At 44.0% G+C, this 25,948-nt stretch overlaps 1 protein-coding gene across 4 annotated transcripts in view; it reads left to right on the forward strand.

Annotated features, from left to right (window-relative positions):
* SPATA13 (spermatogenesis associated 13) overlaps window positions 1–25,948 on the forward strand; it is a 129,792-nt gene that overhangs the window by 54,769 nt on the left and 49,075 nt on the right. For 2 of the 4 annotated variants that reach the window (XM_019497354.2, XM_014595937.3), the window contains exon 2: window positions 9,962–11,755. In XM_019497354.2, coding sequence (XP_019352899.1) covers window positions 10,121–11,755 — 1,635 coding nt within the window. In that variant the 5' untranslated portion in view covers window positions 9,962–10,120. Of the gene's footprint in view, window positions 1–7,661; window positions 7,914–8,005; window positions 8,338–9,961; window positions 11,756–25,948 lie in introns of those variants that run through there. The other 2 variants (XM_014595938.3, XM_019497355.2) reach the window with 2 other exon arrangements.

Consider the following 25,948-nt stretch of genomic DNA (forward strand, 5'->3'; position numbering starts at 1 on the left):
TGTAAATAGTCATATGAATATTTTTTCTCTAGAACAGAATATTTGAAACAGTTGATCACTTCCTCTCTTTCCTTTCCTATGCCTGTTTGTCATCTCCACAGCTTTTCCCTTTCTTTTTACACTTCTTTGAGTCACCAGATAAAGGTGGAATGCAGCCTTCTTAATTGGAAACAGGAAGTTTTCTTTATGTTTGGACACAATGATCTAGTTATTGAAAACTGCTCTTCTGTAGTACAAAGTACCTCTTCATTTCATGCTGTCTGAATAATGTCTCTCTTGAGGATGAGAACAAATAATAACATCACAGCCAGACTCAATGGAGATATAAATAGCCAGACTGAAAGGCCAAATCCATCATTAAGTTGCATGCAGCTGCAATGGTGTAGGTGGGTGAGTAAGAGCAACTCTCAGCTAGGATAATGGTAACCTGGTACACAAAGGTCTTTCTTTCCACCCCCACCCCCAATGGCGTCATTCCATTATGCTGTTGTGTTCACCCCAAATTAGATATCTCTGCCAAATGAAGTGAACTCAGTGAAACACCCTTTCAAAGCAAAATCAAAAGAAGATTATTACTTTAAATGATAAAATTTGTGACCAGGGAGTAACAACAAAAGAATCTGGCCTCCAGTGAGCCTTTGTGTATAACCTTTGTTATTATATATTGTTATATAATTTGTTATATCTTTTGTTTTATAGATAGATGGATAGATATATATATAACCTTTGTGAACCATTGTATATAACCCTTGCCATATGAAGTGACAGGCTGTTGGTGCTGATATTCTTTTTCCTCTGTCAACTTAAGAAAATCAGTTCAGTTTAACCTAAGGTTGCTCAAGCCTGTGGGCCAGTTCTAGCCCCCAGAGCCATATTATCCTGCCCATAGGGCTGCCAAAAAGTCTGAAAATTTGGCGTTAGGAAAGTGATTGTTGCTGCCAAATTTCCAGATCCATTGGGAACCTTGCAGACCAAATAGCAGGGCCCTGCATGCTAGATCAGGTGTGCAGGGTGACATGGGGTCCAATCCCAGCATGCGGAGCCAGGCAGGGATGGTGTGGGGTCTGATTAGGGCAGGCAGGGGCCAGAACAGGGCCAATCCTGTCACACCAGGCTGATCCAGCCCATGGACTGGCCTTCTGGTGCGGAGGGAGGGGGGCAAAAGGTTGAAGACCAATGGTTTCACCTAAGTGGCCCTTCAAACACTTTCCATAACAACATGATTCATTCATTTCAAGAAGGGGAGGAAGGAGGACCCAGTCAGTCTCACCTCCATCCTAGGCAAAGTCTTTGAAAAAATTATCAAGGCTCACATTTGTGAGAGCCTGGCAGGAAAAATTATGCTGAGGGGAAACCAGCACGGGTTCGTAGCAGGTAGATCATGCCTGACTAATCTAGTCTCTTTTTATGACAAGGTTACAAAACACCTGGACGCAGGAGTAGGGGTTGACATTGTTTACTTAGACTTCAGGAAGGCCTTCAATACGGTATCCCTCCCCATACTGGTGAACAAGTTAAGAGGCTGTGACTTGGATGACTACACAGTCCGGTGGGTGGCGAATTGGCTAGAGGGTCGCACCCAGAGAGTCGTAGTGGATGGGTCAGTATCGACCTGGAAGGGTGTGGGCAGTGGGGTCCTGCAGGGCTCGGCGCTTGGACCGATACTCTTCAATGTCTTCATCAGCGACTTGGATGAGGGAGTGAAGTGTACTCTGTCCAAGTTTGCGGATGACACAAAACTGTGGGGAGAAATGGACACACCGGAGGGCAGGGAACAACTACAAGCAGACCTGGACAGGTTGGACATACGGGCGGAAAACAACAGAATGCAATTCAACAAAGTGCTGCATTCCTCCTTCCTAGGGAGGAAAAATGTCCAGCACACCTACTGCCTAGGAAATGACCTGCTTGGAGGCACGGAAGTGGAAAGGGATCTTGGAGTCCTAGTGGACTCCAAGATGAACATGAGTCGTCAGTGTGACGAAGCCATCAGAAAAGCCAATGGCACTTTATCATGCATCAGCAGATGCATGATGAACAGAACCAAGGAGGTGATACTTCCCCTCTATCGGGCGCTGGTCAGACCGCAGTTGGAGTACTGCGTGCAGTTTTGGGTGCCGCACTTCAAGAAGGATGTGGATAACCTGGAGAGGGTCCAGAGAAGGGCCACTCGTATGGTTAAGGGCTTGCAGGCCAAGCCCTACGAGGAGAGACTGGGGCACCTGGACCTCTTCAGCCTCCGCAAGAGAAGGTTGAGAGGCAACCTTGTGGCTGCCTATAAGTTCATCACGGGGGCACAGAAGGGAATTGGTGAGGCTTTACTCACCAAGGCGTCCCTGGGGGTTACAAGAAATAATGACCATAAGCTGGCAGAGAGCAGATTTAGACTGGACATTAGGAAGAACTTCTTCACAGTTAGAGTGGCCAAAGTCTGGAATGGGCTCCCAAGAGAGGTGGTGCTCTCCCCTACCCTGGGGGTCTTCAAGAGGAGGTTAGACAGGCATCTAGCTGGGGTCATCTAGACCCAGCACTCTTTCCTGCCTATGCAGGAGGTCGGACTTGATGATCTATTGAGGTCCCTTCCGACCCTAACATCTATGAATCTATGAATCTTCTGTCATAGATTCTTTGAATCCCAAGCTGACCTAAATATCTTTTGGCTCTATTATTTCTGTATTACAGTTACAAATAGAAACAGACTAAATCCATTAAAAGCTAACATAAATATAAAATCAAAGAAATCAGTGTATTCATGTAAGTTGGTTTGGAGTTGCACATACAAACCTGCTCCTGTTCTTCACTTTTAAATTCTACAAAATAAGGACTTGATCTTACCTCTGCAGAAGCCAGTCATGGAGCTGCTGTTAACTTTAGTTGGGAGCATGACTCCGCTGAATGCCCCCAGTGGGACTTCTCAGTAGGTAGAGTTCTTTCCCATGGGATTAATCACTTGCAGGACAAGAACTCTGGTCAGTGGCAGATGCAAGCAGAAGGGCCAAATTGCAACATTGGCAGATTATTGTAAAGCAACCTTGACAAGATGCTTGTTACTGTTTTAATGAAAAAGAATCAGTTGTCTTAATGCTACTCAGTAGTTGTGGTTAAATTAGGGTGCCTTTTAATGTAAGGTGTTTTATCTGGAAATCAGTGAGGATATTGTAGTTCTTCCTTTGCTCCACAACTTGTGGAGTGATGCCAAATGTTGGGGTTTTATTTTGTTTTTCCTCAGGAGTTCCTGGAATAATAAGGTCCCATTCTTGTTCTTTTTGTGCATATATCTTGAGAGCATTCTATCCTTTTATAAAGCATTCTTGTCATTAAAAAAAAAGTTAAGAGTATTAAGGGAAACAATGACTAAATATTCATATATGAGCATCATCGTGGGAGTTGGGCTTTCTTACCTCCTACCCCCACTTTTTTAGGAGTGCCCTTTCATATACATAGGGCGCACCTACACAAAATGCATCAATGTACATTATAGATGTGCGTCTATACGTGCGCATACTTAATGCATGAAAATGGCAAAATTAGGCTAATCACAGCTAAATTTGATACTTGCAAATGCAGGTATTAAATTTAGGTGTGATTAGCTAAAGCGCATTAATGCACATCTAGATGCCACCTGGCACTAACTTTAGTGCTGGGTCTTCCCAGCCAGTAGGGGCACACGGCAGGGCTGCAAGGACTTGGCACTAAATTTATTGCCAACTCCCTGTAAGTGTAGACACCTGCCAAAAATTGCTTAAGTGTATTAGCTTAATGAGCATTAAATTAAGGCCAGTTTAAATGCATGTGTAGATGCACCCAAAGTGACAGAAATATTCTCATTCAGACTTTGCACCCTGAGACTAAGTAGAATGACAGTCTTGATTAGTTAAGAGCTGTTGACATATAGCCATTGATATACTATGATTGCTTTACAAAATCAACAGCTACCAAAACTTATATTTAATTTTCTAATTTATCTAGCTCCTTCAGCATGAAAGAGTTTACCATAATATCCCCTCTCCTGTGTCCCAATTCTTTTTTATCATCTTTCTCCACCTGTATTACACTTCAAGTAATCCTTCTCAGTACTTGTCACATGCACATTTAAACCTCTTTTAAAAATCAAGGGCTCAAACTTCTAGGGCAAGTGTTTAATTTTTGTTTCTATATATATGTTTTATTCATTGTTTAATAATTACTAATGATCTTGTGAATATACAAATCTGGACTTTATTCTTGTAGTTCTTCTATTCCTTAATTGCTGTACTTAGTCTCCCACAGTTTACACTTCCAGGACAATCACTGATTGAATTACATTCTTTGTTATTCAGCAGGGGTCAAATTATTAGTCTGAAAATAATAGGGTATAGTGCAACTTCTCTGAAGAACCTATAAAAGTGCTGTTCAGTTTTTATTTCCATCTTTTAGCACAGGCTCTAGTGACAAATAACATCTTCTCAAGAAAGGAACAACTGAAAAAAACCCACTAGTTCTCTTTCAAACCATCTTGTTTTTTGTTTTTTTTTTTAAAGAAGTTTGAATAACACATTGGATTGGTAGAAGAGTGGAACATACATCTTTATTTACTGAACCTTTGGCTTCTTGTACCTGTTGCGCATCCCTTTGTAGAAATATTCTGCTATACAATAGAATAATGTTTCAAAACCAAAAAAATCAATAATGAGCCTTATTTTTTTTCTTTCTTAAAGTCTGGCAAATATACTGATAAATTTGGTCTGACATTTTTTATCTTGGTATGACTGCACACAGTATATTTCTAGGTGCCTAGTTTAAAAAGGGATATCCAGATTAAGGAGAATGTACAGAAAGTTGTTAGGGGTACAATAGCAAGCTGTATTCTCTGATAATATTCACCAAAATTTCCCAGAAATTCAGCATATAAGCAAGGGTAGACTTTGACCCCATTAAATTGCAGAAGTCAGAAATGGGGTTTAGCATGTTACTTTGTGGGATTATTGAACCTAAATCCATAAACCCAACACATTGTTCTCCAAGTCCTTCCTCAAAACCTCTATCATCTTATTCAGTAATGCACACATGAGACTACAACCTGTTAATAGGTAAGCAGGTGGTGAACTATGATTGCTACCACTACTGGTTAACTGTCCCATAGATAAGATTGTATTTATTTGTTACCCCCATTCCTCCCATCCAAATTTGGCCCATTTGCTTGTTCTGTCCACTTACTAAGAGTATCAGAAAGAATTTCCTCACTGCGAGGGTAGTTAAGCATTGGGATGGATTACCTATCTCTATTTTTGGAAGTTTTTAAAAGTAGGTAAGACAAACACTGGTTTAGATTGGTTTAGACAGGGAGTAGAGGGTTGAATAAGATGACCTCCTGAGGCCCCTTCTGTTCCCAGAGATCCCAGGGTCAAAAAAACAAGCACGGAAAAAAGTGGGGCAGCACACATGGCTGCAGTGTGCGTCACCCAAAACCGGAGCCTGGCCCATCAGAGCCATGCTCCGGCTGCTGGCCAGGCTCTAAGCTGCAGGAGTACAGCAGCTGCAGTTTCCATAGCCCCCAGGGCTCCAGGTAAGGCTGCTGGGGCCAGCACAGTAGCTGGCCCCAGCCTCCTCTACCCAACCTGGGGCAACCTGCTACATGCCAGAGGGTGCATGGCACAGGCGTCCCCTGGGGACAAGTAGCTGTGGCACAAGGTGTGCTGCTGTTTCTTGTCTCCAGGGTACCAAATGCTCTGGTTGCTGTGCAGTCATTTAGCACTTGTGTATGCAAATACAGTACTAAATGCGCAGTAACAACTGCACAGTCGCCATCTTATGTAGATACAGCCTATGACACCCTGGTAGAGAATCACCACCCTGGCTGAAATGCTGCTGCTGCTATTGCAATTAGGTTCTTTTGGGGACAGTGACAAACAGCTCGAGTGGCCTAATATCACTAATAAGATTCAATGTTTAGAGCAGAGTTGTAACCTGGGAATCAAGTATTGGTCTTTAGGAGCTTCTGTTGTGGGAAGGAGGAGGTTTTATTTTTTTCTTTCTTTTTTCCTTCAAAAAGTTGGCATGTATGGTCTGACATTTGTATTTAGCCAACACCTGGAACAATGGGGCCTCACTGCAATTTAAATATTTAATAAGTAAAATAAGACAACATATGGATTAGTTTTGGGGTTTTTTTAAATGTGATTCCATACAAGAAACATTCTGTTTGGATGCCAGGGAGGAGAGGAGAGAGTGAAAAGTGCTCTTGGTGTGTGTCTTCCCTCTTCCTCCCAAATGCTGAAGAGGGGCTTATTTCGTTTAAAGGGCTTACATTGAAACAACTGGGACTGGATTGAAAATCGGAGGTGGGGGATGGGGACAACAACAAATTGAAGTTATTGGTAGGGAAAAAGTGGGTTTGGTATGAAGAAGAGAGTGTCTTCTCCAAGTTCATTACAGGCAGGTAAAATAGTCTGCCTCACTGTATGTCAGATGATGGTGGAAGTCTTTGAAATAACACAGAAGGGGGAGACCAGAATTTAAAGCACATAAAATTTGTAATGTGCTGAGTAACAAATGGGGCGTGGGATTCTTCATTTTTTATAGATTCATAAATGCTGGGGTCAGAAGGAACCTCAGCAGATCGAGTCCAATGGGCTTCCAAGGGAGGTGGTGCTCTCCCCTGCCTTGGGGGTCTTTAAGAGAAGGCTGGATAGGCATCTGGCTGGGGCAAGAGGCAGGAAAGAGTGACCCCAGCCAGATGCCTATCCAGCCTTCTCTTAAAGACCCCCAAGGCAGGGGAGAGCACCACCTCCCTTGGAAGCCCATTCCCAATTTTGGCCACCCTTACCGTGAAGAAGTTTTTCCTGATATCTAGCCTAAATCTGCTTTCTGTCAGTTTGTGACCATTGTTCCTTGTTTACACGAGCAGACTCATCTCTGGGAAGACCAAATCCAGCTGTGGAGTAACTGTTGAAATCAGTGGTGTTGTGCTAGGAATAGATGTGGCCTTATGCATTTTTAAATGGAAAAAAAGTGAGTGCTTTACACAGGTGGCCATACATGGGAGCGGTGAAGTTTTAAGTGCAGTTACTTAGAAAAGAAGCTAGAGATGAAGGGAAATAGTCTCCAGCAAAGCAAAGGAGAGCACAGCTGGCAGAGAAAACGCAGAACCCTGGGCCTGGCGAGGGACATGGGGGAGGGGGCAAGACTTCTGTGACTGGAGGGTGGTGAAAGTTGGAAAGCAAAGGCGACCAGCTAAAGGGCTGAAACGACTCTGGCTCCATCCTCCCACACCTCCTTCCTCCTCTGCCACTGACCGGCCGCCGGCTCCAAGGGCAGTTAGCAGAAATCGGGCTGTGAACGCCTTCCTTTTGAATTAGCCGGCACTGCCGCGTCTGCCCCCGCCCGCCTTGCTCTTCCTCGGGTTTGTTACTTCCCACAGGAGCGCGGCGCAGCCAGCCTCCTCCCTGAAACAAGGGGCGACCACGACTCCTCGTAGAGGCGACCTCTTTTATAAAACCAAAGAGATTTTTGCAAAAAAGGAAGAAAAAAAAGTCTTTAATTGCAAGCTTTTCGGGCACCAACCCCTGGGGGCGCGGCTCAGCAGGGGCGTTATTTATCATCACTCGCTAGTCCCGGGTCAGCCTTGTTTTGTTTGCAGATAAAGGGGGCGCGGGCTCTGCGGAGTCTCCTTGCCCCGCGGAGGAGCCCCGTAGCCACTCCCCTGCCCGCGGGGAGGCGGCGGCGGCGGCGGCTTGCAGCCCGGCCCGGCAGCAACCTTTGACTCCGCAGCCGGGAGGTGGTGCAAGCGCGAGGAGCAGCGTCCCGCAGCCGCGCTTCCCCTCCCCTCCCCTCCCCTGGGTCCCGCTGCTGCGGGGCGATGCGGGAGCGGCCGGGGGAGCCGCGCTGCGGAAGGGCTCGTGCTGGCGCCGCTGACCGCGCCGGGCTGCTCCCAGGTAAGGCGGGCGCGGGGCGCGGGGCAGGTGCCTCGGCCTCGGGCTGGGGCAAGAGGCGCTAGTTATTCGCTGTGTTTCTTCTCTCTTCTCAGCGAGGCGGCGGGTGCCACGGAGGAGCTCTGGTGACTCGCAAGTTGTGAAACAGGCTTTGCTTCTGGGGTGGCCAAGCGGTGTTTGTCCCGCCGGACTAGCCCCCCTTGGAGATGACAAGCCGGGCAGTGGGGTGGGCACGCGGCTCTCGTCGGCCCCGCACCCGGCTCCACAGGCTGCACCGGGGCCAGTCTGAATGAGGGGGTGAAAAACCCACATCTCGCGGGGTTGCAAGCGTCTGCCTGAAAAGCCCACACCAGCAGCCTTGTATCCCCAGAGGGAAGGAGACTTTTTAAAAAAATCCACTGAAAATGAATCCGGAAGGAGGGACTAGGTGCGTGAGCGGTGCGGTGGAAAGCCTGCCTGCGAGTGCTTCTCAACGGGGATCTCTGCCCGAGCGGGCTCCGTGCGGCGGCAGTGGCTGTGGGGAAGGGCGCAGGGGGCTTCATTTACGACCGCTGCTCGTTCAAGCCCTGTGAACTGGGCAGCTCTGTCCTCATGCTGTGCCTGAGTGCTTCTCCCAGCTTCTCTGGTTGCTAGGGGGCTGGACTTCCTGCTTCAAATTAGCCCTTAAAGTTCACATGATTACTTGAGACCTTACAATAAAACGGGAGACAAAGAGCTTGGGAGGCCAAGAGGAACAGATTTGCTGGCTGTCTTTTTACATCGGTTTCCTGGCTGTCTTTTATGGTAGATGTACATTTGCAAACCCCCCCCCCCCCAATTTGTGTGGTAGGGTCTCCTCTCCACATCCAGGCAGGGGCTGAGTCCTGACCCTCCTGGCCCTGGCAAAGGTTGGCCATACCCAAGGACGCCGCCCCGGCTCTCGGGATGAAGGCAATAGGCTGCGTACGGGTGGGGGTCTCTGAACGCTTTTTAATGAGAAATGAGCTGTTTACTTGCCATTGTTCAACTCTCATCCCTCCCAGCAGCCATGAATGCAGAGTGGAGCTAACCAGAGGGCTGGGAAAGCACAGCCCACCAAGTACTCATCTGGCTGTTTGGAGCAGCTGCCTCCCACATCCAGGGATTCAGCTCTGAAACGTCCCAGTCGTGGCTGCCCTCAGCCACTTTTCCAATTTCAGGCTTCATGCAACAATAGTACAGTACAGGCTAGTGTCCTATGTCGGTGTCGGTTTTTCTCTATCTAAAATACTGGCTTTTACCCTTATTAGCAAAAAGTGATCTGTGCATTTGACTGAGTTTGCCTGCTAGAGGAGCTAAAACACATTTGAGTGCCGTGCATTTATGACTTCAGTGGAACTGCATACGTGAATGTGGGGACCAAAATATCCACTAGGAAAAGCAAATACACCTGTCAAGGAATTTATAGCTCTGCAAGTTTCCCATCTTTGATGGGAATCTTTCCTCCTCGTGTGCCTTGGACTTAAAGAATTTAAAACTATGATAAGGAAAACCAGATCACTTTCTTTCTGTAAAATAGTAGGTGTGGCTTCTTGTTTTTTAAATTTTATATTTTCCTTGAAGTTAACTGTAAAATAAAGAGCAAGGCAAGCATTTCAGTCTTGGTATTAGATTTCTTGTAACATCATGCTAAATATTGCTTTAGTGGTGGGATTCTGTTTGCTTAAAACACATACTTATTATACCCAATTAATAACTCGTATAACATGGCTATCCTAAAGCGGCATTTGATTCTGGTATTTTTAAAAATTTAATTTCCTGTATTTGAGTCGGAGAAATAAATATAAAATTACATGATATTGATCTTTTAAAGGATAACAGAACAGAACACCAGTATCTCCTTTGTTATTTAAAACTGAGCTGCCAACAACTTTCCCTCACCACATACAGCTTTTGTTTAGTTAAGTGTTCATTGTTTTGGGGTTTTTTTTAATGCATGTGAACCAAACTTCCTTTTGTATGGAGAAATGTAGGAGACAAGTCATTAATTGCTGTCACTTTTTTTTTTTTTTTTTTTTTTTTTTTAAATGTAGGCAGTGCAATCTAGAGATCTCACTTCACACAGTAGAAGTGAAGAAAAGACAACAAAACTTTCAGCAAATGAAGGGCAGAAACACTGGTCAACTGATGAAGATTGTATTGTGGATGTGAGCTATAATACCCTCTGTCCTCATGCCTACAGCCTTGAGAACATGACAACATTTCAGAATGGCTGCAGAAATGGAACCACTATTACCTGTATAGTTATGGAAAATAAAGAACCAAGAAGTATAACTAGCTCGTCCTGTCACAATGGGGAATGCATTACCAGCAACAATCATGAAGAGGAAATACAAGATGACAAAGTCAGCCCTTCAAAGCTCATGCGCTTTTTCTCTACCCCAAGGGAACAAACTAACTCAAATTCGGAAAGGCCTCGCTCTCTGATTGTGATGGGCAACTCCTCAACATGGAATGCTTTGTCTTCCCTTAGAAAAATGGGATCTTTCAAGAAATTAAAATCTTCAGTTCTTCAAGGAATTCAGGCTAGGGAAAACGTGGATCTCTTAAATGAAAACACTGTGGGAAAACATGTCTCAAATGGTGCAGTGGTGAGAGTTCATACTAACAGGTATTCTTATTCAGGGCCTTTGCATGATTTACAGAATTCAGTGGATGGTTTAGCTTCTGATTGTTCTGACATTGAGGAAAGCGATGATTCCTTCCTGAGGAATACTCATCGATCACGCAGCATCCGACGTGCGTATGGTGTTGGCCGTATAAATTTACTAGACACTGATAAAATTCAGTCTCACCAGAACTGCATCCAGCCAACCTCTCCTGTCATGCATGAACCAAAGATCTGTGAAATCTTAGTGAAAGATCCTGAAAACAACAGGATCATCTACAGGAGGAGTAAAAGTACAGATAACTTAAACTTTTTGAAAAAAAGTTCATTCAAACGGAAGTCCACCACAAACCTTACTGACCTCAAGGTGGCAAGTGACAAACAGATGCCACAACGGACAGTAAGCATGTCTTCGGCTGACTCAGACAAAGTCAATGGAAACCCAGAGAGAAGGTCCAAACGCTGGAAGAGCCCTATCAGGGCGAAAGATTTTGACAGAGTTTTGAAACTTGTAAGCAATGTTACTGAAGTGGCATGGAAAAAAGATGGTCCTAAGAGCACAACTCCTCCTTCCAGTGAACAAACCCAGAGGACAAGGCCAAACAGCAGACTACATGATGACTATTCCCGCAGGGTTTCAAGAAGCACTGAGAATGACAGAAAGAGGTATATATCACCCATGTCCAGTCCTGAATCTACCTTTTCTGGACCTCCTTATTTCCACAGCCCAACTGTTTCTCAGGATACAGACACTGAAACAAGTGATCTTACTGTTGAAGCCAAAAGCTTTGGGACCTCCTTGGGTGTCCTTGAGGCTGTTAGTTTATCACCTACTTTAAATGACCATAGTCCACTTCCTAATGAAGTATTTTATGTGGACTCTGAACCAAAAAATACCAGCCAGTTTACATTTGAATCTGAGCAGCTTAGTGCCCCTGCTAGGCCTACTGCTCCTAAACCTCAGAGTCCTAGTACTGAGAAGGTCAAGTGCAATAGTAACTTCCATTGTCCAAATCATCACAGCACATTATCACTGAGCTCAATGGAAAGTGAGGAAAGATCTGAGATGCCTGCACCCAAGTTGGGGAGAAATCCTGTTTGCTTCCAGGACTCAGTACAGACTATGTATTATGATGATGGAAATGAAGACAGTGGCATCAGCAGCCACTCTCAGCTGAGCCTCAATTTAGCTTCTGGCACGGAAGAAAAAAAGGAAGAGGTAAGAACACTACATGTAAGATGTTAATGTTACAGGGTTTTTATATATATATATATATATATATATATATATATATATATATATATATATAATGCAGAAGATGACAACCTGAATATTGTCAGCTGTTGCAGCTTGTAAGTGCTAAATTATGCTGACAGCCAGCTAGCAAACTTTGTTATATATTCTGTGTGGAAGTTAACATTAGAATGTATTCCCTTTGTGCATTATGTCAAAGGAGATGTTGGCAGCCAGGCTGTTTAGGTACATTTTTCAAGGGTGGTTTATGGCTTCAAGTTATTCCACCTTGCCGTGTGGCTGCTAGGTTTTACCAAGCAAAGCAGAGTTCAGGTGGACCAGTTCTAGACTGAGAGATCTTTGAAGAACACTTTGGTGCTCACTGAAGTGGTGGTGATTCACAGCACTCTTTCTTGGGAGCGTCTCCAGAAAATGGTAATGTTTTTGAAGCTGTTGGGGGTGAACAGCACCAACTACATTAAATATTCTATCATTGTTTTACTGTGCATTAATGGCACTGTGTGTTGGTAAATATTTAGCTGTGTATTTAAAAAACAATCAATTATTTTACTGGTGGGTGTCTATTAATAATTTTAAAGGCTGGGTGGTGACTTAAGAAATATAATGTTGGAAAGCATAATAAGTTTTCATCATGCCTAATTTACACTTTCAGTACTGTTAGTGGATGTGGGTAATTACATTGCTGCATCTTTGAAGTGCGTCAGTGGAGCAAAAGTAAGGTCTTGTTTAAGGAGGGAGGGAGGGTGGGGAAGGGCTGCAGCACTGAAGTTACACTAATATGGCTGTATCTGTGCACAGCTTTAAACCATGGTTTACACCAGCACTTGCAGTCCTCCCCATTGGAAGTTACAGTTCAGACTGCAGCACACTTATGCCTAGAGTTTGGAATTATAACTGCATCCATTCACAACCCCCCATCTTCAAAAAACAAACAAACAAATCAAGCAGATCTCCCAAGAGTGAGACTTAGACTTTAAGGGTGCCTATACATGTGTGCTGATGCATTCTGATTAAAATGTGTCTGAGCAGCTTCGATTAAATAGAACGCTCTAGCATACTGAGGCATCTCATGTACTCAGAGTCCTGCGTTCCAGAACGGCCACGGGGCACGTTAGCTAAAGTTCATCAACAAGCTTTAGTTAAAGCGTCTCCCCGGCCATTTTGAAACGTGGGCTGCTGAATACATGAAATGCTGCAGCATTTTATTTAGATTGGCTCCCATTATAATGACTGAGGCACTGGTGGGCTTCCACAGCGCTTTAAAATTGTAAATATATCAACAAAACACTGATCAATTAATACCCGTGTGTGTGTATATTTGTGTGTATGTGTATACTCTGATCAAATATATATATTAATTGATCAGAGTATATTTACAATTTTAGTGATATGGAAGTCTAACTGACTGTGTGTATGTGTGTACATATGGAAAAGCACAGTTTTGGGGAGTTTTATCAGAGAATTTGGGATTTTTAAACAGGGAAAACCAGGATCCCTCTTGATCAGACATCTTTGTGGGGCCAAAACCATGTAGTTTCATTCTATAGTTATCACACCCAGAGAGTATGTAAGGTGATGCTTTTAAACAGCTTGTGTATGCATGTGAAAATGGTTGTATATGCATACATGTCAGTTTACTGCCTGGGAAGTATGGAATAGTTTTGGTGGCTGAACTAATGTAGCAGATCTGCCATCTAGTGGTGAACAAAGATCATGACATGGTAGAGCTGAAATAACTCCCTTCTGCGGCACAGACTCGATTTTAAATGCATATGTTCATTGGAAAGATACAGGTTGCTACTGCTCTAGTTTTAATATTGCAATCCATCCTTTTTGTAGCAATATAAAAATAACATCTGCCAAGACCCTTAAACTGTGAGGCAGTTCTGGCCTTCTCTTTGAGAGGACTGGCTATAGTTAGTTGTCTAAAGGTCAAATACTCTAGTCCTAGTTTCTTCTATCCAGGCAACTAGTAGGGATTGCACCACTGAAAAATGAACTCCTTGAAATTGTTAATCTATGGTCATAGACAGACCAGCTACCCAGAGTGCTCCAGATGCCTTTGAAGTGTTCCAAACAGTGAGGGTGCCAGTGTTCCCACCAAAGCAGCACTTCAGAAATGATCTTTGAGAAAAAAGGAACACTTTGAAGCACTTCCTTAAATGTCTGCACCTTCCAGTGGTGCTCTGTACCCCACAGTGCTCTGTTTTCCCGTGGCTGGGGGGGGGCGAGGGGATAGTGTGTGCCAGACAGCCAGGGAGTGCTTTCCAGTGTGCTGGGAGCCTCCAGGGGCTGAGGGGCTCAAGGAAATGCCTTTACAGACCTTTTGAAGTTCTGGGCAGGGTGGTGGGGGTGGAGGGTGGTGGAATGCAGTTCTGTATAGGGCTCAAATGCTTAGTATCTGAAATGCTCCATGCTTTGGGACCTATCTGTCTCTGTCCTCAGTCTGACCAGAGTAGGGGACTGAGGGGTAGTCTATATTACGGAGGCTTTACCGGTATAGTTCTCTAGTTGAGCTGCATCTCGTACTAGGAAAATAAATTCCTTTTGCTGGCTCTAGCTACATCACTACCTCCCTGAATTATATCAGCTGTATCAGAACAAGAATTCTTTGGCCAGTATAAGCAGTGTCTGCAAAGGGGGCAGCATAATATATCAATATTGATTAGAAGTGTGACTTCCCCTCTCCCTGCCACCCTCCCTCCCCAGCACATGCACATACTCTAGCTAGGCTGACTAGACTTAGCTGGGTAGGGCTGGCCTATGCTACAATCTGTACTGAATTCAATTAAATTGGTACCACACCCATGTGTGGACAGTTTAATCATCCTAACAGTTTTAATTTAATTTCTGTCAGTTCCTTACTAAGTATACAGCACTCTGAAACTAATTAAAGAGTATGCAAACAAAGAATGCATAATTTAGTTTAGTTGGTTTCCCCAATTTTTTGGGGGCGTACAATTATTTTTGTATAGACAAGGGGCTTATATTTCCATCAGGTACCACATCTTTTTACTCTCTCAGGCACCAGATGCCAATCTCTGCATGATGTCTTTCTGTAGCATTTGTATTAGACACTTTCTTTTTAACTGGTGTCAGTGGATGATCAAGCATGATGTGTTGGGAGTAGTTCCCATGCTCTTTGCCTCCTGAAAGAAGTGAGCCATCAAATAAACATGCATTATTGTAAAGAGTGACAAAAATGTAGTACCTTTTACTGGTTTGATTGTGGTCTTGCATGTACCCTTAAGGTTACTAAAATGAGTTGTTTTTCTGAATTTGGCCCATTTGTACATGTATACATGTCAGAAGAAATTAAATTCTTCAGTGCATTGGCTCTATCTGTGAAAGAACTACAAGACACTTAAGCAGCCTGGGTGATAACTATGCACCAAATTTTACTATTTATTTAAGCACAGGACCCTAACTGCATGATAGCAAGGGAATTGTGACTCTACATTGCAGCAGGAAGACAGTTCTGCTCTACCTGTGATTGAAAGCGACTTAGTTTTAAAGGCAGACTAACTATACTAAGTGCTCTGAAATTCATGTGTTAACAGTGCTGATTGTCTCTAAATTTGATATGCCTCATATGGATGTGGAGTAGGATAAGTGGTTCAAATTTTGGGGTCATTTAGCAAGGAATTCCCAAGACATAGCCCCTCGCCCTCCCCTGCACAGTTCACAGATGTGGTATGTGGATCATCTGATGTTTTGTTGCACATTCCTGGGGCTCATGGCTCTCAGTCCTTCCCATTTTGATCTCTGTCACTCAGGATTGAACTGAGTTAGTGCCTAGCCCTTTCCCCATCTTGAGGAAACAGTACTGAAAAAAGTTATTAAGGATAAAGTTTGTAACACTAGATTAATGTGAACTTGCCCGAGAAGCAGGGCAAAATGGCCTTTTGAGTTTTTTGTGCTGCTTTGGTTAGCCTGCAGTCAGTTTCTAAGCTAGCTTAGATATCTCTACTCAATACTGTTGGTTCGGTTCTGTCACTGTGGTGCAGACACATCTTAAGAAAGCAAATTGTTGCAGGTGTACCTGGCTTGGTTCTGTTAATGCAGCTGGAGGCTTTGCAAATTCTCTGTCCTGGTAACTGTGGGAGACAGTGGCTCAAGGTGACATAGTCTGGTCATTGAACCTGGGCTGCCCTCATGTACTCCCCGTGACAACTTTGGGTGTCTTTACATGTGCGTTGTTGGGGTGAGGGGGTGATTTAATTAGAGCGGCTCTCAGGAGCCACTCTAATTAAAGTGCCCGCAGCATCTTGTGTATCCAACATCCAGTGCTTCAAACTGGCATGCTTCAAAACATTCAATGAGTTTTAGTTAAAGCGCCCCATAGCCATTTTGAAGCACAGGGATGTTAAATACATGTGACGGCGTGGCTGCTCCAATGTGTGCTCATTAACATGCGCCAAAGCAAACGTGTGTAGGTGCCCTTTAAGTCCATGTTAGTTGGACTCTACAGTAGTTCCTTTGTTTTTGGCAGTTTTTGCATTGAGACTAAAACACTTTGGTTTATATCCTACAAACAGACCTGATTATTTTTTAAGCATTTTCAAGGGAACTGGCATTTAATTAAATCAACGAATTACTCTAGTAAGGAATTAGGGCAATTATGACTAGAGGTGCACCGATACTTCGGTCTGGTATCGGATCAGCACCGATATAAAGAAAATTAATTGTATTGGAAATTGACCTGATGTGGCCGATTAATTTCTCTGATAAATGCCTGTATGCATGCACAGCCACAGTGCAGCACACAGGCAGTGAGGAGCACAGCCCAGCAGCTTGGAGAGCTGCTTGCAACTGGTAAGTCTGGTGTAGTGGGAGAGGATGGGGCAGGGAAGGGGCATGAGGGGTGCAGATCAAGGCTTCCACGGTGAGGGAGGAGTGGGGCTGAGGCAAGTGCTGCCCAGGTGGGGCAGGGTGGGCGTGGAACAGAGCCATATCTTGTCCATGAGGGGGAGCATCTCCTGCTGCTGTGTGCCACTTGTGTGGGAACCGCTGGTCCGGTGGCTCGTCTGGTGCTCACCCACTTGTCCTGGAGGGTATGGGAGGGGCATGTGCCCCTGGATTTGCATGGGGTGGGGTGGGGTGGGGCAGGCTGGGGCTGGAGCTCTTCCTCACCTGCCCTGTCCCGTGCAGATCTGGGGGCACCCCTCCCCCCCACTGCCCTCCTGGACAAACAGTGAGAGCTGCTGGACAAGTGGGTGAACGCCAGATCAGGCTCCCAGATGAGCAGTGCATAGTGGTGGGAGCCCCTCCACCCCCAAACAAGCCGTGGCTCTGTCCCATGCCCAGCCCTGCCCTGGCTGGGCAGTGCTTGCCTCAGCCACTCTCTTAGCTCTAGCCCCACTCCTCCCTGGCCATGGGGGCCTTGATCTGCCCCCTCCATGCCCCTTCTCTCCCCCCTCCCCTTCCACCACACCAAATTTACCATCTGCATGCAGCTGTCCAAGCTGCCGGGCTGGTCTCAGAAATCGGATCAGTATCGGCCAATATGCCTCTTTAAAAATTGAGGCTATTGGTATTGGCCACAAAAAAAATCTCTATCAGTACACCCCTAATTATAACTGGTATCCTTTCCTTTCTTGAATGGTGAAATATATAGTGATCAAATGAAAACAAGTCACTGGATTGTTTGGTCAAGGTGTTCTGCCCAGGCAGCCCCTCCAAATGAGCTGGTTTTAATTTTTCTTTTTTTATGTTTGTTTAGAATGTCTTAGTCTAGAGCTAGGGACTAGTGGGGGGTTAGAAAAACAAAGGGAATGTATGAGGGAGAACACTGAAAGGGGATAGTGTGAGAGCTGTTGTCCTTTGCCAGCTTTCCTGTCCTTTACCTGCTCCAGAACACCGATCTAGGAGGAGCTAATATGGCCATACCTGGTTTACTAGAAACCAGCTTGCTGACCAAAGACTTGAAAAAACAAATTTCCAAAGAAGCAGCTTTTCTATAATACTGTATTTACTCAAATAACAGATGAGGTTTTGCCCCCTAAGTCAGCATAGGGGGGAAAATACCCCTTATCTTATTCCTATACAAGGGAACAGCATTAAATACATTTTCTACCTTTGAATTACTATCAAAAGCAGCATGTGTTCAGTAATGGAAACCAACTGTGACATTGATTAAATGTAGCCAACACTGAGCACGACTATAAATACATGGCCCATATTAGGCAAACATGCTGATAGGAATTTTATCACAGGAATAGGTTTATGCAGCCCACCTGAATAAAATATATGATAGTGCCCATTGTGCTTGGTCCTCTTCAACACCTACTTTTTTTAAGGTCATGGTGAGTCACTACATGGCATGCATTTCCACTTCGTCTTCACCCCTATACCTGAGCTGCACCTTTCTTTCCCATTTCCAAGAATTTCTGTTCTTTAACCAGCCTTAAATGTCTGGCAAATGTCACCAAATGGGACCCCAAATAATTCACCCAGAATCCCTGTCAGCCCCTCTGTCAGCCTGTCACATATGATTAGTGTGGCCCTGCCCTCCATGAAGTAAAGCCAAACCAGGTTGCCTTGTTTGCATATACATTTTTGTAGGATCCCAGGACTCCTCACAAGAACACACTGTTCCAGTCATGGGGGGGTGCTAATTAGCACAGAATCCTTTGTGGCAGGGTATCTGAAGTACAAACAGATACTGAGCTGTAGGGTCACCATGGCTTGAAATGCTGCTGGCTCTGCTGTGGCCCAACCCAATGCACTGTATGGTAAATCATGAGCCTTTTGGTTTTGCATTAATACCATATGTAGTTTGTTCTAAAGTGCTACAGAAAAATATGATAATGGAGTAACTATGCAAAAAAAATTGCAGCAGTTTAAAAGCTAAAATCTATGAATTCTGGAGGAACTAAGTCTGTAGGTACAATATGCAAATTGTTACAGCTATGTTTATTTCAAGGTCATTTTTTTCAGATTTGCTCCTCCCTTCCATATGTTCAGGGAGAGCAGGGTCTGTTGAGGAGGGGGTTTCAGAGGAAAGAAGTTGGCAGGGGCAGAAGGCAAAGGGCCACCTGACCCCAACCCCCCCCCCCCCCCCCGATTTATTGTCTCTGCCGTAACAGTGGGAGGGGGGGAAATTCACGACAAACCTCCAATAATTAGATTATATAACCAGAAAATTATAACAAAATTATATGTTTTCCATATATAGAATCTAATTATTGGGGGGAGTCATCCTATTATTAGGATAGTCTTATATTTAAGTAAATACTGTACTTTGGTGAACAAGATATTTTATCTCTAGAAGCTCAGAAGTGCAGAGAAACATAAGGAGTGGAAAGTTGTGGCATACTTCCGTGAAGGAATGTGGAGCTGTCTTGCTCTCTTGTATATCCAACACTTGATCTTGCTTTGTTCCAAGTATTCCTCCCTGTGCTGCTTCACTAGGTGAGGAGAAAAGCTGGGGAATTTGCCCAGTGTCCACTGCTCCCTCATCAAGGGAAGATGCACACAACTCTTCCTTAGGTTTCTCCTTTCCTCCTACCCTACACTTTTTGCGGGGGGTGAGATAGAGGAGGTGGGAAGAGCTGTATATAATAGGGGCTTCACCTCTGCCCTTCCAAATATACCTATGGCATTATTGTTACATTTCTCTGGCCCCCTTTTAAAACATAACCTCATGGTGAAAAACCAAAATGAGGAGCTGGTAATGAGTGTTTTTATTTAATACATGCACCAAGCATATAGGACTAAGGCTGAGGTGAGTAGCTGAGAACAGGTGCATATGGTGCATAGTAAAAACTCACAAACATGACAGGATTGGGGATAAGAACACCAGCTGAGGAAAATGGATCAACTTCACAGCTTTCAGAGCTATTATCTTAGGCTGTGTTCATCACCATAGGGTGGAGGTGTTCAGCTAAGAACATCTTACAGAGATGAACGGGTTATTTTACATCTCCGTGAGCTGCCATGCTGCTAAGTCAGCAGTTACAGCCACAGGGACTGAATCCATATGGAAATAAACTTTCAAAGTATTGTGAAATAACTTACCTCTGTTTTTTCCCTTGACACCCAGTCAGCTGCCCAACACAGAAAATTCTAGTATTGCCGTTCAACTCTACATGTGCATAGGGTAGGGAAGGTTGTTTGCAATTTTTACCATCCTTTATTTATCCTCTGTTCCATCCATAGACCTACATGATAAGATATTTATGTTTTACTGACCTAGGAAAGCAAGGAAATGAACAGTTATGATGCATACCATTTCTGCAATGCACTTTTATCTCTTATGTTTGAGTGGTGCCTAATAAGCATACTGTAGCACTGTACCATTATATATGCAACAAAACACGGTAGCAGGTGAACAGCAAAATAAAGCATGACATCACCTCTTTACTAACTTGGGTTGAAGTCAAGTGTTGTGAATAGGAGCTACCTACCTCTTTATAACACTCAACTCTGAGCCAATTGCACAAACCATCTCAGACTTTCTAAGGTTACCATCCTTTCACTTCGGAGCAGTAAGTTGCCTGCTTTGACTAAACTATTGCTTTCACTCGCATATTATTAAATTTTAGAAGCTGCTGTTATGCTTACCATGAGAATGTAGATGATCCCCACTACGGTCATAATTCACTGACACTTGCGCACACACCAAAGACAGCCCTGACAGGAGGCAGCGAAATGTATTCCAACTTGCTTCCCCTACCATGCAGTGCATCTACATGTTATATGACTGAGCATATTATAAACACAGACGAAAGTATTTTGTGATTAAATCTGGAACAGAACAGTCAATAGCACCTTCTTTGAGTTCTGCATGGTACCAAGCTTACTAAACCATTTGTAGTGGCTATTGCCAGTTTATGCAGCATTGTGGACTGGAGCCGTTCATTTTCCTTTGTTTGGAACTGGCTTGCTCAGGTGAACTGATTGTTCTAAGATAGCCCAAGGCACCACCAAACACTTTTCACTGTGTGCAAATTAAGTTGTTGTTGGCCAATAAATATAGACAAGATACAGATTTTTAAGGCAATTTAACTCTGTGATAAGTTTGAAATGGTTACATTCAGGCAGCTCAAAGATGCCTGCATTTTTGTTCTAGCCTTTAGATGCCATTGAGCTGTTCTGCAGCAAGCAGCTGTAGCAGCTAACCCAGGCGCAGGCAATTATTTTGGGGAGACGGCCGCTTACTGAGTTTTGGCAAGCCATCGAGGGCTGCATGACAGGCAGCCAGGGGCAGACTAATATCAATTTTCTAAACGTTTTAGGGGCCTCACGGGCCAGATGCAATGTCCTGGTAGGCCACATTTTGCCCACCCCTGAGCTAACCTCAACACCTGGGGGTATTCTTTCCTGTTTTGAGTGAAGCAGAATCAGCAGTCAGTGCAACTGGCAAGAGCTGAACCTCTTTGCTCGCAGCTCTGCAGCAGTGGCCTCACCTTGCTCTGCAGTATAAGAAATCCTATTCCCTGTGGACTAGAGACATGGGGAAGTTGGCAAAGCCAGCCTAAGGAATCAGGGCCCAGGCAATGGGGTGCTTCTGGATGCTGTCTTGGAGAGTGGGGAGCCATGGAAACCTATTGGGGGGAAGATGGGAGCTAGGGAAGATCTCAGCACTGGGGTGGAAGTGGGGAAGGAGCAGGGGAGCAGAAGCACAGGGAATCTGGGGCCTGTAGGATGACAGCATCATGCAGTATTCCCCAACTGGCCATCATTTGAGGACTAATGTGAATTGTTTGTTGATTTTAGCATTATTGAAGTCCTACCCTGTGACTTATGAAATTATTTCTGAATAATAACTATGTTTCACGTGGAGCCCTTTCCCCCACCACCAGGAAGAAAATATTTGTCAGCTGAATCTGTTTTTTAAAATAGGTTCTAGCTATGTAGAAGAGAAGAGGAAGAGAATCCTCAAGGCCACAAAGCACAGATCTGAGAGTCAGTTGGTCTTTGTTTTATTTCCAACTTTGCAGCATACTTCCTGTGTGATCTTGGCCATATCATTTAACTGCTTTTTGTTAGCATTGTTTCATGTGAAATGGAAATATTAGTAATGTTTATACAGCCCTTTGAAATCTTCAGATGGAGAGTACTATTATGTATATGGATTAGGGTAAATATGCTGTCCCATGGCAGTGTACACCAAGCAAATGTGTTGAAGCCACAGTAGAAACCAAATTCTGTTCACATCTGTATCTATACAGCCGTGTTTTTTGTATAGAGGTTTCTTAGGTGTAACCATGAAATTAAATCAGTACAGATTTATTTTTTACGTGGACAGACACCGAGGCCAGAAAATGATCCTTCTTTCTAAGTTAAGTAGCCTTTTGGAAATGCCTTCCTCTCCCTATAATGGGAACTCCATATTGATTAAATCAGTGATTTATGATTTACTGAAGATTGCATTTCCTAGCAAGAGTCAGGTTTATGTTATAGCTACTAGGATAGCAAAGTTGCTCAAAGGTGAGATACCTACCTGACACAGCTGTGCTGGCAGAAACTTGTAGTGTAAGCTTTACTGATCAAGTTGCAATTTTACCAGAGTAATTTATTTTACAGAGAAGCACCATTACGATGTTGATACAAAACTATGATTTTTATATAGCCTTCATCCACAGTAGGAGTGTTTTGTTTATATAATGTACTGGTATTCCTGTCCTAGTAAAGCATTGCTACTGTAGACAGAGGCAAATAATGAAATCATTTTAGCACCTTCAAAGGACTTCCTTATCTTGGAACTCATTAATGGTGTTGGAAAGGAGAAAAGAGGAGGAGGCAGCCCATGGGACCTGTATTTAACCATGAGGGAAAAAGTAGAAATTTGTCCTTTATGTGAAATGGAAACATTTAAGGCTGGTGATTAAGTTGTGGTAGAAGCTGCAAACACAATATTATTTGCTTCTTTCTAAAGTAAAAAATAGTGTGGTAACAGATGCTATATTAACAGTACAATAAAACAATTGGAAATTGCCTTTTTTCTAGGTCAACAGTGAGTCATTGGGCACTAATATAATTTCAGGACTGTTGTACGACTGGCTACTGATCCTGAAATTTGGAACGAATGCATCAAATTTGTGTTCTTTGCCATTGGAAACTTGTCCAGTAGTCAGTCTGATTGTGATGGGACTCTTTACTGCTTTGTAAGTAGAACACTGATCAGGTCCATCAAAGATAGAGCAACCTCTGTGACTTTAGGAAGTAGGGATGAAGTGTGTGAACTTCAGCTAAAGTTCCCTGATGCTGTTTGGCAACACGAAAAAAAGCAAAGGTTAACTTTTTATTTTACTGGGTGGAGGTATATCGCCTGAACTTTTACTCTGTTAAATGTAGGTGATAAAATTATTTATGACCACTAAGTCATGGCCACCTGCTCATTTGTGCTGCATATGGTTTGTAAAACCTATTCTGATATTACTGACCTCTTAGTATTTGTCACGTCTTAAACTCTAAAGGAACATTTAGTACACAATCAGCAGTTATGGCAATGGATTTGTTGTCATCATTGCTAAAAGAATAAGAGTTTTGGACATTGTACAGCGTGCAAAGGCAAGCTAAAATATATATTTATGTTATCAAAACTCGCAGATATCTACATAAAATACCACAAATATTGTTGGTCTGGTTCCATAGGATTTTTGCTTTGAGACTTTATATGCACACAAGGGGTGTGTCTAGATGTGCTTTAAGATGCTTTAGTTAATGCACGTGAAATCTAGTACCTCCATCGTGAGGTACTAAGAAAATATACATTATGCTGTTTTAATGTGCATTAACTAAAGAGCATGGAGCACTTTTACACCCCAAGAGCTGCTTTAATTAAAGTGCTGCAGAATCTTGTGTATCAGCATCCCTGTGCTTCAAAATGTTCACTCAAAAAGCTTTAATTCAAGCACCCCCACCACCATTGTGAAGCGTGGGGACGCTGATACAGGAGATGTGGGTGGCTGCTGGAGTGCAGTAACCACCACACCCCAGCAACCAACTCTGCTCCAATGTGCCATAATTATAGTATGTCGGAGCAGGTGCCGTGCTCATGTACAGGCACCCACAGTTTTTAAGTGATGCTTAATGTGCATTAGTCTATTTTAATGGGCATAAACTGAATAGTCTGTTTTTTCAGTGATGCTTTAATGCACATGAAAATAGGCTAATGAGTATTAAAGCACATGTGTAGACCCGCCCAAGGATATTATGGTTTATCTGTCACACACTTTCAATGAAAATGTGGTGATTAAATGTTCTGAAACTTCTCAACCTACTCTAATCTTTTTTGTTGTAAATTTTACCCAGAATTATCTTCAATTTAATACTGTGGCAGAGCACAGGGTGTCTCTGCCACTTTAAGGGCCTGGAGCTGGCAGCCTCCAGGTGCCTGATTAGGGCAGCCATTTTGAGGCTTAGGCTGCTTATATAAACAAGGCAGTTTGGCTGCAGGAGGGCAGGCAGCAACATCGCCTGGCTGAATGGCTGCTGTGAATGACCCGGAGATAAGGGGGAGCTGCAAAGGGTTGGCAGGAGGCTTCTGGTCCTGGGCATGACCTGAAACTGCACCCTGCCGGGAGTGGGTGGCCTGGTGGGGCTCTGTGGTGCAGGAGCCCCCAGGAAATGCCAGGCCAGTTATCACCCTGGTGAAAGGTGGGTCGGGGCGCCTTAACCCCTAGCTCCCACCACCACCGGGTGGGTTACCCATGTGTTTGTTGGGAGGCCCAGATGGGCCAGTGTTGTGAGGGGCCGAGAGAGGGCGGACCCCGAGAGTGGGAGTGATGTGGGCGTGGTGCTGCGGTTGCCCCCGAGAGGACGGGGAGTAGTGGCACGGTGAGGCCCAGTGACAAAGTGAGTGGCTAGAGAGACCCAGCCCGAAGGGGAGAGTACCCTTGACTGGCCCAAGCTGGGGCCAGGACTACGGTAGTCAAAAGGGCCGGGGGCCCACCACAAGGGACGCCCAAGAGCCACGGGCCTGGGGTCCTGACTGGCCTTGAGGTGGGCCAGGGCAAGAGGCCGAAGGTTCCAGGGGAACCACACCTGAGAGGGGAACATGGCTTCGGGGGGGCTAGGTAGCCCGGATGATGGCAGAGTAGCCGCCTGAGAGGAGAGGATCGGATCATAGAGGGGTCCTGTTAGGACGATTCTGGGGCCTAGTATGGGGCTGGTGATTAGGAACACCATGATGCCATCTGCGAGGCTTGGGCTGTGGTATTAGGGGAGGTCGGAGCTGCAGAGCGCCCCTGGCATTGGGGCACTACAATGGGCAGCCTCCCGCTTAATTGACATCGATATATGAATCAATTATCATCAAAGGTGTGGCGGGCGAGATAAGCGGGCGGTTGCCCAGAGACAGGTGGGCGGGCCACGAAGATGAATTTGCATGCACAAACGGGTAATGAAAGTCATGAGTACTCATTTACATGTATATTTTAGTGAACCCTTTGGAAAGCATGGCCTTCACAATCTTAGGACAATTAAACAAGTTTATATTACTGGTACTAAATTATTTGTTGAATGTCTTAAAGTGTCTTCCTAGAAATAAGATAATAAATTCTTCTTCTTCTCTGTATAGCATGTTATAAAAAAATGTTGAGCAGAAAAAGCAAGGTTATTGTTTCATTGCTGTCTGATGTCTGTAGTTTCTGTTAATTCTTTGTTTCATATTACCTGAAAAGTAACAGTAAAGGTAGTTTGACTTTTTTCTAGCTGTCAAACAACAGAAAGACAAAAAGGTAAATTTTCCTTTGACTATTAATAGTACTACTAGATTAGCATTCAGACTTGTCTTCCTGCAGAGATTTGACAGCTTGGATAATAACATTTTACAAGTTGCAAAGAAGTTTAAGTGTGCATAGGAAGTAAATTCAGGGGAAATTGGACATGAAACAGCTTCAAGAGTCCATTAAGTGCTATCATAAGCAATGTAACCCAAAGCAGAAATAGTGAGTATACATATGAATATTTGAAGATACTGAAATAGGAAACTGTCTCATTTCCTTGTACAGCCAGAAAAATAATACTGAGGATAACTAACTGTGTGTTCTGTAGTGAGAAATAACTAGGCAGTAACCTGGAGTATCAAAAGGATCTATTGGTAAATTCATAGTGGATTTCCAAGGATATACCTTGAAATTCAGATGGATCAGTTTGCACTATGATAGGACCAGTTGGATGACTTTATAAAGAGAAGAATTTACCTAA

This window comes from Alligator mississippiensis, chromosome 1, assembly GCF_030867095.1.
Source record: "Alligator mississippiensis isolate rAllMis1 chromosome 1, rAllMis1, whole genome shotgun sequence".
In the NCBI taxonomy this organism is placed as follows: domain Eukaryota; kingdom Metazoa; phylum Chordata; order Crocodylia; family Alligatoridae; genus Alligator; species Alligator mississippiensis.